The sequence below is a fragment of the Astyanax mexicanus genome, chromosome 25, assembly GCF_023375975.1.
Source record: "Astyanax mexicanus isolate ESR-SI-001 chromosome 25, AstMex3_surface, whole genome shotgun sequence".
In the NCBI taxonomy this organism is placed as follows: Eukaryota; Metazoa; Chordata; class Actinopteri; order Characiformes; family Acestrorhamphidae; genus Astyanax; species Astyanax mexicanus.
In genome coordinates this window covers 23,045,905-23,061,933 of record NC_064432.1, presented here as the reverse complement: position 1 = coordinate 23,061,933, position 16,029 = coordinate 23,045,905, and the positions used below count along the sequence as shown (strand labels likewise).

Here is a 16,029-nt window from a genome sequence, read left to right as displayed (position 1 = left end):
TTTTTTTTTCATATGTTTCGAATAACACTACAAATAACATAAACATGAAACTTCCGGTAAAGTAATCAAACTCTGATGAACTTATCCTGTACAACAGAGAAAACTTTTACTCTTCCTTTCCTGGGGCAGCCCTGATGAGTTTCATCATAATGATTTTGATGGTCTTTGTGATTTCATTTCTTAAAGTATTGTTTTACTTAGTTGAGTAGTTCTTGTCATAATCTTGATTAAAACATTACTCAAATAGGGCTATTCACTGTATACCAACTCTACCTCTTCACAACTTTACAACTGATGCTCTCAAACACATTAAGATCAAAGAAATTGAACTAATTAACTCTTGATTAGTTCAGCACAGCTGTTAACTGAAATCCTGAATTCCAGGTGAATCTATCTCATAAAGCTGACTGAGAAAATCCAACCAAGCTGTAACTACTTAGAATAATCTAAAATCCAACGCATTTATTGTTTTTTTACACTTTTTTGTCTATTAAATAACTTCATATGTTTTTCTACATAGTTTCGATGACTTCGTTTTTAGCGTGTTGGTTAACAGAGGTGTCAATCAAAGCGGCAGTGGGCGTGTCTCAGACTGATCCAGAGTTCTGTATCTCGACACTCGTTCAGAGAGTTGTGAAGTGTTTGTGGGGCAGGTTTGTGGCTGGTCGCACGCGCGGTCACGTAAGCACGTGCACTCTGTTGTGGTGTTGGCTCGCGCTTCAATTGGATTAGGCGAGAAAGGAGCGCGCAGGTTCTGGAGCGCACAGAGCGCGTAAAGGATAAAGGCGGGCAGGCGCGCGCTGGGGGAGCGTGCGGGGGGAGCATGCGGAGCTGCGGGAGAGGAGCGCGTGCAGCGGCGGCGGAGCAGGAATGAGGAGTTTGCGGCTGTGGGAGCAGCTTCAGCCCGGCAGCTCGGAGCTGGACTGGTGCGAGGGAAACTACCTGATCTACCCGAGCATAGCCGAGTTCTACAACACGGTCAGTCCCAGTCCAGAGTTACTGCTGTACTCCATACACTTCAGCTAATAATACACCTTTTAAACACAATTAAACTTCCATATAACTTTACTTAATATATACCTTTTTAGAGTAGCTAGAAATCCACACTCACTTTTTATAAAGATTCTGTTTCATTTCTTTACTTTTTAAATGCACTAGTTTTAGTTTTTTCTCATTACTCAAAAAGAGAATGTATGCAGCTCTGGAAAAAAGAGAGCACTTAAAAATGATGTGTTTCTTTGGTTTTACCTAATTGTAAACCTCTGGAATATAATCAAGAGGAAGATGGATGATCACAAGCCATCAAACCAAGTTGAACTGCTTGAATTTTTGCACTAGGAGTAAAGCAGCACAAAGTTATCCAAAAGCAGTGTGTAAGACTGGTGGAGGAGAACATGATGCCAAGATGCATGAAAACTGTGATTAAAAACCAGGGTTATTCCACCAAATATTGATTTCTGAACTTTTAAAACTTTATGAATATGAACTTGTTTTCTTTGCATTATTTGAGGTCTGAAAGCTCTGCATCTTTTTTCAACCATTTCTCAAATGTTCATTGTTCAAACCATTTCTTTCAAATGTTGTCCGTAGTTTATAGAATAAAAGGCAATGTATAGTTTACTCAAACATAAACCCATAAAGAGCAAAATCAGAGAAACTGATTCAGAAACTGATGCGGTCTCTTATTTTTTTCCAGAGCTGTATATGACTTAACTTCATATTAGCTAAAAACAATAAACTATGAACTGTAATAACATATTAAGTTATTATATAGCTATGTTTAAAATAATTTCATAATTACAAAACAGTAGACCTGTCACAATAAGTGTATTATTTACTTATTGTACAATAAATGGAAATGACCTCAATAGTATTTGTAATAGTAAAGTTTATATGGTCTATGGTGTTTTTTGTGTGTTTGTTTGTATATATAACTAATATACTAAATGACCTAAATGTATGGAGTCACAGTTATTGAAGCGTGACTGGATAAAATACTGTTCACTGTTACATATGTGAGCAAACATATATTATTATATTAAATTATGAAATATTATTTATTGGACAACAATTTTGATAATACAATTACCATGACAGACCTAATTATGAGATGCATATATATATATATATATATATATAGATATATGTACTGTACTGTACAACCGGCCTTATGTTGTAATTATGTAATATTTATAATGGGTTTAAAAGTTGTAAGGATATTATTTTTTTGTGGTAAATTTTACTGAGCTTTTATGTCATAATTACACCATTGGTTATAGATGGATAGGTTAATTTATTAACCCCAAAGGAAAAGTCATGTATTGCAGGAGCATAAAGTCAGGGAAACATTTTTTGTGAAATTATGTGAAAGGTTCTCTTTGTTATGAGATATCATGTCATAAAAAACTTTTTGTTACAATGAGATATTATGTTGTAATATTATTTCATAGGTAATGTGCTGTGTCACATTGATTTGTCTGTTTGAATCAATAGAAGATCTGTTTGTGTTTGAGCTGGTTTAGTCTTTGAAGCCTATATTGATTATTTCTTAGTTACTACCAACCATTGACACATTTATGTCACTACCATACAGACACCATTCAGTCTTTTATCTTTAATTAAAGTTTGCAACACTTTTAAATGATTATACTGATTTCTTAAATGTTGTGTTTCATTTCAGATCAGCAATATTTTGTTTTTTATTCTGCCGCCCATTTTGATTGGCCTATTTCAGCAATATGCAACACATTATAATCGTGGGATTTATGTCATATGGGCGCTGCTTGTCGTTGTCGGTAAGTAAACCTTTACTGACTTTTCTGTATTAATTCCATCAGTAAATAAGACCCAATGATGCCATCTTTACATGTCAGACATTTGGCTGTTGGTTTGCGAAGGTCCTGGAGGATGAAACACTGTATCTGTTAATAACCAACAATAAAAAGCTTTTTTTTTTTTTTACAAATTTAAGTCTATATACAGGTCTGTTTTGCTGGCTTTGATTGGATCTTTAAAAGTGTGTGTATATGTACACAACATACACTAATCAGCCATAACATTAGTACCACTGACAGCTGAAGTGAAAACACTGTAATCTACAGTTTTGCTGGCGGTTTACAGGTTTGACAGCAAGCAAACAGTCAGTTATTGTTAATGTTGATTGTTAGTAGAGGATGTCAAGGATCCATTTAAGACCCAATGACCTTGCTGACTATGCAGGATCATCCAAGGTTAAGAGGGGTATCAAAACAACAAACATGTTTTCTGATTTGTTAATATTACACAGTAATCTGGGCTTAACTCTGGTAGCAAACCCATGAGGACTGTATTGAGAAATGTTGGCCTTAAGGGTCTAAAGAGAAGCACAGGGTGTTCTTTAATAAAATCTCTCTGCTGCCATCAACATTAGTAATTATGACCCTCTCCAGAGCTGGCACAAGAGTTTCCTTGGTGCAGATAACACTGTAACTGTTGGAGACGTTTTCCTCAGAGATACCACAGTTCCCTCGTTTCCTTGAAAGATAGCAGATGTCTTTCACAATGCATCTGTTTTTCCTGATAGTGACCCACAGTTTCGTAGCGCAATGCAGCAAATAAGTGTGTATACTCTTCATATCAGCCATAACATTAAAACCACATCCCTAATACTGTGTACGTCCACTGCATTTGACATTCTTCAAATCAGCATTTTATAGCCTTTTTACATTAAAATATCAGCTTCAGAATGATGTCGATGCATCAATGGTCATGTAAAACAGGAGAAAGGTGTCATTTCTCTATTGTTTCTACTTATGACTTATTGTATTGTTTGAGAAGCGGGAAGGACAATGCTGGTAAGAACTGTGTAATGCTGAGTAACCCAAGTCATTTTTCAGTTAAATTGATGTAGTCTGCATTGTGTAATATACCATTTGCTTAGCCACTTCTATTTAGGAAGTAAGAATGTGTGTTCAGTGTTTGTGTCTAGGCTTTTCAATAGACAGATATGTCCTCTCTAATTTTCACTTTTATGGGGGTCCTCTGTGATTTTATTCCAGTCCGTAACGTTCATGTACGTGTTTTTCTCAGATTTACTATGAGAAAATTTCAATCTGAATTACCTACAGTTTGTCACTGAACTCTGTGGTCCTCCAGTAATTTTAGTCCCGCCTAGACTGACATCTCTGAGTTTCGTCTCCTCGCGTTTAATAAAATAGCTATTTGTCCACTGCCGTGCACCGTAATTACACTTTTGGCGTGCGTTTCTACAGAGATTCATGTAAACACAACAGTGAATGGAAATGGAGGAGCTACTGAACGCAATGTCGTGACTGAGAAAGCAAAAAAACTCACTGATCCTCCTGTTTATTTTTAGAAGTGCAAAATATTTTTCACAGGCGTCCCCCTAAGAAACGAATCCTGTCCAGATAGTGCTTTAGGGTGTTTTCACACTGCTTTCGAGCCTGGCAAATATAAATCAATGATTCAAAACATTGTTACGAGCCCATATGTGGATATCACACTCTGACCTAGTGTATACACAGCCACGGAGAAACTCAGAGATGACACAGAGCTCGCCTCAGATACTGGATTATACTGTGTTTGTACTGAAAACTGAGAAATAATGCAGGAAATGAGTCGCCAGAGAGCAATGACTCTGCAGTTTTTTTTTTAATTGTCTTAGGATGTCTTTCTGATCTTTCCAGCCATATAAATGATTTAAAAATTGAAAATCTACATAAATGGCTTATAGAATCTCGCTGGATGCTAGCTGGTCTTGGCTGTTGCTAACCTCTTCATTGGGCTGTACTGTCTGTAGATTGTGTTGCCGTGAAAGTTTTAGTTTTTGTTGTTTTGTGCTGTTTGCTTTAGGCATTTTGCCCTTGAATTCTCCAGAATGTTTGCAGCGGGTTCAAGATTGCATCTAACTAACGCCGCACCATAATTTTAAGTCCAGATAACAAGCTCTAAACAGGTTCGACCAGACGACCATCTCCATGGAAATTCTCTCTAACACACAGCCTGTGGTATTGTCTAGTTCGTTTTAATAGTTGTCTCCCCAGCAACTTATCCACACTTATATGTTTGTTTCATGTTACAATCGCTGTGTACTATTCATGTCCTAATGATGGCTCTTCTCAGCTCTGTTATTAATAATCTCAAACACACCCACAGCTAATCTTTCACCTAAGCTGCTGCCTCTCCAGGCCAACAATAGCGCATCTGGGCTTCATGAAAACAACTCATGAAAACTTATGACCTGTGACCTTTTTTTCCAAATAGAACTGACAGAATTGTAAATGACCCAGTTAATGTCTACATTTGTCTAATGCTTTATTACAACCTTTACAAATACACCTTTCTAATAGAAACTAATCAGAACCCTGGTCCTGGTAAACCACCTGTCCTCCACATTTTAGTGCTTCCCCTGCTCCCCACACACCTGATCTAGCTAATCAACACTTTACTAAGACTTACTAAGCTGATGGTAGTTTGCTAAAGCTGGAACCACAAAAAATATTCAGAGCAGGAGATTTTCTAGGACCAGGATCAGGGAATTCTGATGCTGAAGAGTAGTGTAATGCCACGTATCACACATATTGTATGTGTGCAGATCACTGGAGTCTTTGCTCTGGATCATTATTTCCTTTTTTCACTTTGGGTCTTAATTAAATTTAAATTAACCTTCACTGAAAGTAACTTTAAAGTTGCTGTTTGGCAATACAAGCCTTTTATTCAACAGTGACAATAACAGTAACATTCACAAATATAGTATATTCTAATAGGTACAGTATGTGGCTACTAAAATCTCTGAAAACTGTACTTCATACACACTAAGAAAAGTAAGTACAGATTTGTACTTAAAAGAGTACAAAGCTTGTTGCTGGGGCTGTACCTTATATTGAGGTACAAAAAAGTACCTTTCAGTGAAAGTCCTTTTTTGTACCCATGGTTTTTGTGCCAGTATAGATTATAAAGATTATAAACATCATCAACTAAATATGGCTCAAATACTTGATGATCAAAAACTGTCTGGCTTTCAAATAAAAAATGTGCAATTAAAATATATATTGTTTATTAGTGCAGTGATACAGAATACTGAATGTACCCTTTGGCTGCTTAAATGGTACAAATTTGTACTTATTGCTGTTAGAAATTACTTTGTACTTCAGAGGGAACAAATCTGACCCTGTAAAGACCAATATTGTACCTTTGAGGGTACAATTATGAAGAGTGTACCTTCGAGTACAAAAAAGTACTCGTATCGTACCTCTGTTTTTTAGAGTGTAAACATCCTGTCTTCAATCAGATGAATCATAATTGATAGGTGGATCATCTGAAGTTCCTTTATGATTGAGGTTCCTGAAATCCCTGTGAACAAAATGACATCCCATAAACATCCTGTCTGTAATCAGATAAATCTCTTCCAACAGGGAAGTTTATTACAGAGACAGACTCTAATCCTGGGCTGTTTGCTGTAGGAATTTACTATTCATAGAGATTAAAATAATATGTATGTATAATAAATGTACAGCTGAGTTAACAAAAGCTAGAATGTCAGTAATTGATTATAACGCTAATATCTCTTTCCACAGGCATCGGCTCCACGTACTTCCATGCTACGCTCAGCTTCCTGGGTCAGATGCTGGATGAACTGGCCATTCTTTGGGTGCTGATGTGTGCTATTGCAATGTGGTTCCCTAAGAGATACCTGCCCAGAATATTCCAGAAGAACAGGTGAGCACATGCAGACATGCAGGACACGAAATCATAAAATTCATATTCAAATTGAAGCAGTTCAGTCCAGGGTCTATTTGGGTCTATAGTGGATTTTAAAGTATATGTTTGATCATTATCTTTGTGTAGAAATCTTCTTCTTTCACCTTTAGCCTCCTAACTGTTGGTTGGACAGGATTTACTGGAATCTATCCTCTCCACCCATGCAGTATTTCCAGTTCCCCTGAAGATAGTATAAACCCAAAGCGTGATACATCCACCCCCACGCTTCACAGTTTGGAAGCTTCTGTGTGAATTTTTTTGTTATTATTTTTTCTCCAGATGAACCCTTAATGGCTGATTGTGGCCAAATAGTTCTACTTTCATCAGTTCACAACACCTTGTGTATACGCTGACATGCCAAAAGTCATGGGACAGCAGTATGACGTTTGTTAACTCATCATGAAGTGCTACTTCATGAGACATCTTGGGAACACACACACCTGAATAAGATGTGGTCGTCATTCTCATGGCAAGGCAGCAATACCTATGGGAGTTAAGTCGAGGGGTTGTGTGGATATGTGAGAAAAGGTTTTGTGGGTACTAGTTGCTGTCCCATTACATTTGTCATGTCAGTGTATATGGAATTTTAAGTGCAAACAAATAGTAAATAGCTTTTCAAAGTTAATTTTATTAACTGGTACTTCTTAAGATGTGTCTATTCCTCAGCACCAAACTGTATTTAACATCTATTTAGAAATACTATTTATAAATATTTGCAGCATAATTATCATATGTGTGTTTAAGGTCTTTCTGGTTTATCTGCTATCTGTAACAGCTTTATATCAGACTGCTTATTTTCACCACTGAAAGCTGTTCTCTGATCAGCTCCTGCTAAAGCAGAACCCCGTTCCCCAGTGCAGCATTCAGCCTGTTGCCACCGGTTCCACTGATCTGTCTGCTGAACTCCAGCTCGCGTGGCTTTTGGTCCACTTCTGTGGCCAGGAATAGCCTTGTCAGACTTATCGCCAGCGCTGGTCTGAGCCACATGGCAGTCTTCCACTGTGCATTCCTCCAAATCTGCCCTTTGTAGCTGATCTAAGGGCAGTTTGTTGGGGTGGCTGCTGTGCTGATGATGGACGGTCATATTTTGGACACTGTTTTCAGACCAGTGCTTTATAACCTACTTAAACACAAGCAATCTGGGCTGCTGTTGGGACTGTTGAGCCTTCCCACTGCAAATTTAGAAGAGGCAGGTCAGACCTTTAAAATGGCTATTTCTGAGTGGAGCCCACAAGCTGACCTGTAGCCTAGTGGCTGTAAGACAATAGGCCCCAGCTGTTTTTCTTAGCAACCAAGATGGTGCTGCTGTGTCAAAGTGTCAGAAACACTTTTAAGTTGATTTTTTACCCATTTTACCCATTTACCCATTCGTTTAAATGTTTGCACCCTTAATTTTGTATTATAGCTAAAGCTAAGGCCAATATATATATCTGCTACCAATGTCCTTTTCTTCCTAAAATGATCTGGAATACTGATTCAACTGACCACAGTACAGTGTGTTTCCACTGTTTGTGTGTTTCCACTGTGTGATGGTTCATTCCAGATTCCTCCAAACCAATGTGGTTCATGTGGTTCTATCATCTATTGTTGTTCAGCTTAGGCTTGTGCTCTAACTCTTTACACAATGAAATATCTACTGATTCCTTGAACGGTTTAATGATATTATGGGCTGTAAAGGGAGAAATTTGCAAGCCCCATCCAATCTTTTTTGGGGAACATTAATTTTAAACCATGTATACATTTTATCATGCACTCTAAATTGCCTTTGTTCCTATTTTGTTTGGAATGTGTTGCAAGCCAAAATGCAAAAATGGATGTATATTAACAAATTAAATGAGGTTGAGCACACAAATAAATAAAAAAAGCATTTTTCTGCATTTTCCACACTCAACTGATTTGGGGTTGGACATGCATATCTAATATAATGTCTATGCATGTCTGAAAACAGCAGTTTCATGCATGGATCTGGAAGTCTATCAATCTACCACTCAACAGTGTGTTAAACTGCAGAGGTATAATTATCTAACTAAGCAGTACAATAAATATTATTACTGTCCATTGAGAATCATGTGTCTCTGAAATAGTAATTTTACAGAAGAAAGAAAAGAAATCTTCTAATCTATCAGTGGAAGTCAATGTATAATTATTTTTCCCAGGTAATTGTGGAGCATTCCGCTTTTCACATAATTTTCACACCATGCTAAGGTCTCCTCCTGTATTCAAATGATTTAAATGTATTATGTATTAAACTGAAAATGACTGTTGCTCATTGGGCAGCTGGATATTAAATGGGTCAGTAGGCACGATGCACAGACAGGTCAGACACATACCTGTTGAACTGTCATGTCTAACATGGCTCTGTGCCACCTGGCAGGTTTCTGTTTAAGCTGATGGTTGGCGTGCTGTCTGGCATCACCACGTGCTTGGCCTTTGTGAAGCCGGTGGTGAACTCCGTCTCTCTAATGACTCTGGGGATCCCCTGCACAGCTCTGCTCATTACCGAGCTCAGAAGGTCAGAACACCCAGCATTACTACTGCAAACACTGAACTACAACTACAGCTCATTTAAACACACACACATTCAGTTTAAGGGAATTAACTCAAAATATCAAAACTTAATATATGGCAATACACAGTATATAAGGACCCTGCACAGGAAGGACAAAGATGATCTTCTTAACAATTAATAGAAATCAGTGCATTTTAATTTAGATCATCTTGGAGCATTTCTTTTCTTCCTTTAAACACAAAAACAACACAGAATATCAGTATGTAACAAAACTGATATGGAAACACCTATATATACAGCTCTGGAAAAAATTAAGAGAGCACTTCAGTTTCTAAATCAGTTTCTCTGATTTTGCTATTTATATGTATAAATTTGAGTAAAATGAACATTGTTGTTTTATTCTATAAACTACAGACAACATTTCTCCCAATTCCAAATAAAATGTTTTCATTTAGAGTATTTATTTGTAGAAAATGAGAAATGGCTGAAATAACAAAAAAAGATACAGAGCTTTCAGACCTCAAATAATGCAAAGAAAACAAGTTCATATTCATAAAGTTTTAGGAGTTCAGAAGTCAATATTTGGTGGAATAAGTCTGGTTTTTAATCACAGTTATTTTTTATGCATCTTGGCATCATGTTCTCCTCCACCAGTCTTACACACTGCTTTTGGATAACTTTATGCTGCTTTACTCCTGGTGCAAAAATTCAAGCAGTTCAGTTTGTTTTGATGACTTGTGATCATCCATCTTCCTCTTGATTATATTCCAGAGGTTTTCAATTTGGTTAAATAAAAAAAAACTAATTATTTTAAGTGGTCTCTTATTTTTTCAGGTTTTAAATATATGTCATGTATATGGCCATATATAAGGTTCCTGTATAAGTGGTTGTGGTCTAGGTGTGGTCTTCATCCTATATTCTTTCAAACTTTCAGTATAACAGGCACACCACACAGCAGTTTCCAGCATTCCAGTGTTCAGAATCTCCATTCAGACTTTTCCTCACTGACTCTCACAGTCCGGAACATGCTGTTTGCTTTGGACCACGATCACCTAGCGTGTTTTTCTCTTTGACCCTTATACTCTCTCTGCCCTCAAACAGACAGCCTGTTTTTTCCTTTTCTCTCAGTCACAGGCCACGACACTCAGCGTCTGACTGAGTCACCCTGCTATTGTTCGGTGTGTTTCTGGTTGTCGGGGTCGGCCTGTCGCTGTCATGGATATTGTTTATTTGTTTTTGTAATTCTGCGGAGTGGGGTAGAGTTCCTGTTAATGTAGCAACAGCCCGACCCTATCCCATTTGGCACGGAGCCACGACTGGAGGGAGCAGCTATCAGACGCTAGCAGCCATCAGCGCTTATCCCACAGGCCACTGGATTGTCTTAGAGTTACTAAACATGCACATTTTACTGTTTTATCTCATGTTTATTGTGTTAATCAGCTGCTGCTGCTTTTCCTATTACATTAATGTGGATTGGCCGTTTAAAGGAGCACTCTAGACTAAATGATAAAAGTAAGGGTGTGCCATATCATATCATACACAATTATAGGGGTGGGACAGTATATCAGTCTTACAATATATTACATCTACTCAATCTCATAGTATAATATTGATATTTGTTTCGTCAAATATGGATATTTTGTATTGAAACATGGGTGCTCTAAACCCCCCACATCTGTTTGAATTCACACATTGTTTAGTAATTTTAAATCATTACATGTTTTAAATTGCTCCTATGTGACTTTTTGAAAATGTGTTGGAGGTATAAGAAGCAGGAATGTAGTTATATCAATAATATTAATAAGTCAAATGTAGTTGAACAGAAATAACCTAGACATATAGACATATGTTGGGATCATAGTTTCTTTAATCGAATTAATTCACTTAAGTAAGTGCAAATATTTTGCATTTTCAAAAGTCACTATTGTCCCTGTTTTCAGATCTGGGGTTTTATGTTTGCAAAACTGCTGTATAGGTGGATATACAGGATACAGGGTTTATATGTGCATTTTAAATTTCACATTATTTCAACATATGGTTTATTCTACCTCTCAGTGGAGAAAACCTGTACTGCAGCAAAACACATTCAGAATAATTTTTTTTTTTTTATTATTTTGAATATAAATTGTGAATTATAAGTTATTCTATCATTTAGCAGATGATATGTATCATTTATGATGTTATGTGTGTATGAGTATTTGATCAGACGTGTGTTCTCTCTAAATGCAGATGTGACAACCCCCGGGTGTTAAAGCTGGGTTTAATCTCTGGAGTGTGGTGGGCTCTTGCTCTGCTCTGCTGGATCAGTGATCAGATATTCTGTGAGATGTGGTCTACTGTCAACTTCCCCTACCTGCACTGTTTCTGGTAGGTCCAGATTGTGTTTATTTTGACAGCGTTTCCTCACTGTCCCCCAACATGAGGGCTCTTTATACTGTATTTATAGTTTTAAAAAGCTGTTTGCTTGGAGGGTCTGTTTGCTTTGAAGCAGGTAAAACTGATCTGTTCCTAAGTTTAAAAACACAGGATTTGGAAACTATTTTCTACAGACCTAATAAGTTAATGTAATACGTTTAAAGTATGCATTATAGGTTAAAACTGTGTGTTTATATTACACAAATAGGCCTACTATTCCTAAATTGGAGCAGCCTGGTGGCCAATCTTCATTAATTGCACATTATTGTACCAGTAAGAGCTGTAAGAGTGTGAAGGTTCAATTAGCAGGGTAAGAGCACAGTTTTACTCAAAATACTGCAATGCACACAACATTATGGATGACATACCAGAGTTTAAAAGAGGACAAATTGTTGGTGCACGTCTTGCTGGAGCATCTGTGACCAAGACAGCAAGTCTTTGTGATGCATCAAGAGCCACGGTATCCAGGGTAATGTCAGCGAGATACCACCAAGAAGGACCAACCACATCCAACAGGATTAACTGTGGACGCTGTTAGAGGAAGCTGTCTAAAAGAGGTGTTCGATTGATAACCCGAATCCACCCAAATAATAATATCTGCTCTGTGTTAGTCTATCCTGTGTGGTATTAATAATTAAAGAACAGCGTGAAGAAGGATAATAATGTATGGAGAGGAACAAATACAAGAATACAGTGTGTGAATCTAGAAATACACAGTGTCATATATAAACAGTAAGGCTGAAAAAATAGAAAATGATTGTACAAACAATGCTTCTAATAAAGTACACTTCTTCCTCTTTCAGGCACATATTAATCTGTCTGGCTTCTTACCTGGGATGTGTGTGTTTCGCCTATTTCGACGCAGCAACAGAGGCTCCAGAGAGAGGACCGGTCATACTGTTCTGGCCCAGTGAGCGCTGGGCTTTCATAGGGGTACCGTACGTCATGCTGCTGCACACCCCACGGAAATCCTCCGTGAAGGTGACGTAGAGTCTAGGAATGATGGATATGAAGAGGCCTTATGTTGACTTGTTCAGGTGACATTCTTCAAATATGCAATAGAAATAACACTGACATGCTGCATTCCATTTACCTCAGAAGTCGGATTTCACAACTGGAAATGACGTCACATTGAGTTGAGTTGAGTTTGCAGCGTACAGTATTTCAAAACATTTTCCAAAAGCTAATTAGCTTAAGGTTTTAGAGTTTACCACAACTGGATTGACAATCAATTCCTGGATTTTGACTGGCAAATTTAGCCACAATACATCCTGGGTTAGCACGGTCACATGTTATCGTTTTTAGCATTGTCACAGGTTAGCATAGTTAACATTGTCACATGTTATCATTTTTTGGCATTGTCCCAGGTTCTTGTTTTGTCACAGGTTACCATTGTTAGCATTGTCCCTGGTTATCGTTTTTAGCATTGTCACAGGTTAGCATAGTTAATGTTGCCACAGGTTATCGTTTTTAGCATTGTCCCTGGTTATCATTTTTAGCATTGTCCCTGGTTATCATTTTTAGCATTGTCCCTGGTTATTGTTTTTAGCATTGTCACAGGTTAGCATAGTTAATATTGCCACAGGTTATCATTTTTAGCATTGTCTCTGGTTATTGTTTTTAGCATTGTCACAGGTTAGCATAGTTAATATTGCCACAGGTTATCATTTTTAGCATTGTCCCTGGTCATCGTTTTTGGCATTGTCCCTGGTTATTGTTTTTGGCATTGTCACAGGTTAGCATAGTTAACATTGTCACAGGTTATTGTTTTTAGCATTATAATAGCTTGGCATTGTTTACATTGTCACAGGTTAGCATAGTTAGCATTACACCAGGTTAGCATTGTTACCAGTTGCTAACACTATGTACATGATTTTGTGCATTTAAAAACCATAAAAAACATGTCAGGAGTTGGACAGTAGTGTTTGTATGCCTGATTTAGTGATACACTAACAGACGGAAATCATAATAATATGTATAATGCTACTGATACTGACTGTTGATTTGAGGCAGCCATCTTGGTTTTTGAATTCTCCCGAGTTGGAAATCCGAATTGTGGGGGTGTTCCAGTTCATATTTAGTACTTGGAACTTGGACATCTGAGTTTAAATGGAACACAGCATTAGTTCTGTCTTGCTTTACAGCAGTGTTAAAAGGCTTTGTTGATGAAACATTGCTAGGTCAGCTGTCAAAGGGTGACATCCTAAGGTCGCGAGCAGACAGACGAGGGGGATATGACAATCATAAACATAAGCGCGCTCTACCTCAGGCAGACTCATTAATTTTTACCTTAATTTTTTCACATGTTGGTGCCAAATTGCTTATTAGCAATTAATACAGTATTCACTCACAGTGAATACTAAATTGTATAGGAAGATCTGTACACCTACTGATCTACGCAATTATCTATTTAAGATTTAAGATTTTAAGATTTTAAGTTTAAGTTTAAGATTTAGTCAAATAAATACAAACCTAAGACCAATAAAAAGCCAATTCCCAATAGGGACAGGACCAAGTCCACTCGTTTATGGTCTAAAGACTGAGACCGGACTTAAGCACTACAACACTACAGTACAGTGCATAAAACCACACAGCTACAGATCAGCAGCCTCAACTAATCCTCACACCAACTATCATAATAGTCATGATTGTTGGTGTCAGAAGTGGTTTCGTTATATCAGAACTGCTGATCTATTGGGATTTTCAGCACAACACTCTCTAGAGCTACTGAGAATAGTGTAGTTTCAGTTCTACAGCTGAACACAGGTCTACACTTCATGTATCATGTGGAACTGAAAGGTAAACGATGGTGATGGAAGTCAATGCAGATTCAATGCAAACACATAGTGTATTCATAGTATTCATAGTAACTCATAGCAATATATCCAAACACTTGATGCAACTCTGAGGAACAGCAGCCATGGTCACTCCAGCACTACCTCTGGGCTCAAAAAGGGGGAATAATACATGTACACTGAAAAAACAGGCACATTTGTGTCAGTATTGAAACTTAACAAGGATATTTCATGTTGTGTCTTGTAAACTTGATTTAATTTGGTAATATTCCTGGAGTTCAGGCCTGCTACACATTCCAAACAAAAGTTGAGAAGCGTCGACTTCTCTGTGCTCAGAGGGATCTAGAACTGACCATCACACAGTGGAAATGTGTATTGTGTATTTTTGGAAAAAAAAAACAGATGCTATGTGCTCCAGACCAAAGTAGTAAATATAACCAAAGTACCATCCAGACTTTTATCAGCAACAAATCATCCAAAATCCAAGATCTGCCATGTTATGGGGTATCAGTACAATTCTGTCATGAAATTTGAAATTTAATACAGAAGATATGGATATTAGGAATTAAATGTAGTTATTATGAAACAATATGAAATATCGTGGGTTTCTACTGACTGCAAATGAATGCATATTCAAATTAAATATAAGAAACATTGTGTCTTTTTCTAATGTGTCATTGTATCATTGTAAATTATTTAGATCTTTATATAATTATATAAATGCAATTTTAATCAAAGGGAACCTTTCAGTATGAAGTGTTTATATAATGTAACAAATGTGGTGCTTTTGACAGAACTGCACAAACTGCATTTTGTAGCCTTGCTGTTTAACAGATTATCTAAAATATAAATAAGGGAAATAATGAGTATATAAATGCATTAAATCTATGTGAAGAATCCATTTGTGATTATGGTAGGGAAATGTACATGTTTTTACTTCATCTGTTGGATCACAACATTTTGCACTTTTAGTACAAAAGGAAAATGTAACTGGTGTTCCTGAGAGTCATCTTAGCACAAAAGTGATTCCTAAATGGTGAAACGAGCATCATACTGAATGCTCTCTCTAAACCAATTAAGGTGCTGTTAACACCAATGAAACTGAGCTCAGACCACGTTCAGTCACAGTTGACGCAGTTTTCATGTTTTTTGTTGTTTAAAAAGCACATGGCAGATGAAGCTAAACTACTTTGTTTTGAATGTATTTAATTATAACATTTAATAATTCAATAAAAATGTTGTTATACATAAACTGTTGTTCATATTTTTCTTTAAAGCAGCAGTTCCTTAGATATTTTTATATTAAACTAGTAGTATTAGTAGTACTCTATTAAAGCAGTTGTATTCCTAAGTTGAGAGGCAACAAAACATTCTTTTTTGCTGATATTTTAAATGAATGAGCCAGAATTACTTCAATGATCCAAGTCTACTAGCAGTCATACATGGTTATTCCATTACATAACACTCCCTCCACCATGTTTAACAGATAATGTGGCATTCCTCTTCATTCTGATATATTACATATTTGCTAAGTTTGCCATTGTTTATTTT

General features: G+C 37.0%; 1 protein-coding gene across 13 annotated transcripts; it reads left to right on the top strand.

Moving 5' to 3' along the window:
• The first annotated feature begins 561 nt into the window (after positions 1 to 561).
• Positions 562 to 15,730, top strand: LOC111191686 (alkaline ceramidase 2). Of its 13 annotated transcripts, none has more exons than XR_007429519.1 (8): positions 562 to 978; positions 2,681 to 2,795; positions 6,576 to 6,717; positions 9,134 to 9,271; positions 11,498 to 11,635; positions 12,487 to 13,024; positions 13,269 to 13,318; positions 13,419 to 15,730. XR_007429519.1 is itself a non-coding variant. In XM_022667264.2 (6 exons), exons 1-6 carry the CDS (start codon positions 871 to 873, stop codon positions 12,671 to 12,673), a joined length of 828 nt encoding a protein of 275 aa, XP_022522985.1. In that variant the 5' UTR covers positions 562 to 870; the 3' UTR covers positions 12,674 to 15,730. The 13 variants fall into 13 exon arrangements, 1 of the variants encoding a protein (XP_022522985.1); XR_007429516.1 differs by having other exon boundaries at positions 12,487 to 13,118; positions 13,244 to 13,293; positions 13,344 to 15,730; XR_007429518.1 differs by lacking the exon at positions 13,269 to 13,318 and having other exon boundaries at positions 13,344 to 15,730.
• Positions 15,731 to 16,029: the final 299 nt, after the last annotated feature.

Excerpts from the sequence above, each read along its gene's own strand:
- LOC111191686 (XM_022667264.2), top strand. The coding sequence starts at position 871 with ATGAGGAGTTTGCGGCTGTGGGAGCAGCTTCAGCCCGGCAGCTCGGAG. Across the intron at positions 6,718-9,133 it reads AGAATATTCCAGAAGAACAG|GTTTCTGTTTAAGCTGATGG; the intron begins GTGAGCACATGC and ends GCCACCTGGCAG. Across the intron at positions 9,272-11,497 it reads CTCATTACCGAGCTCAGAAG|ATGTGACAACCCCCGGGTGT; the intron begins GTCAGAACACCC and ends CTCTAAATGCAG.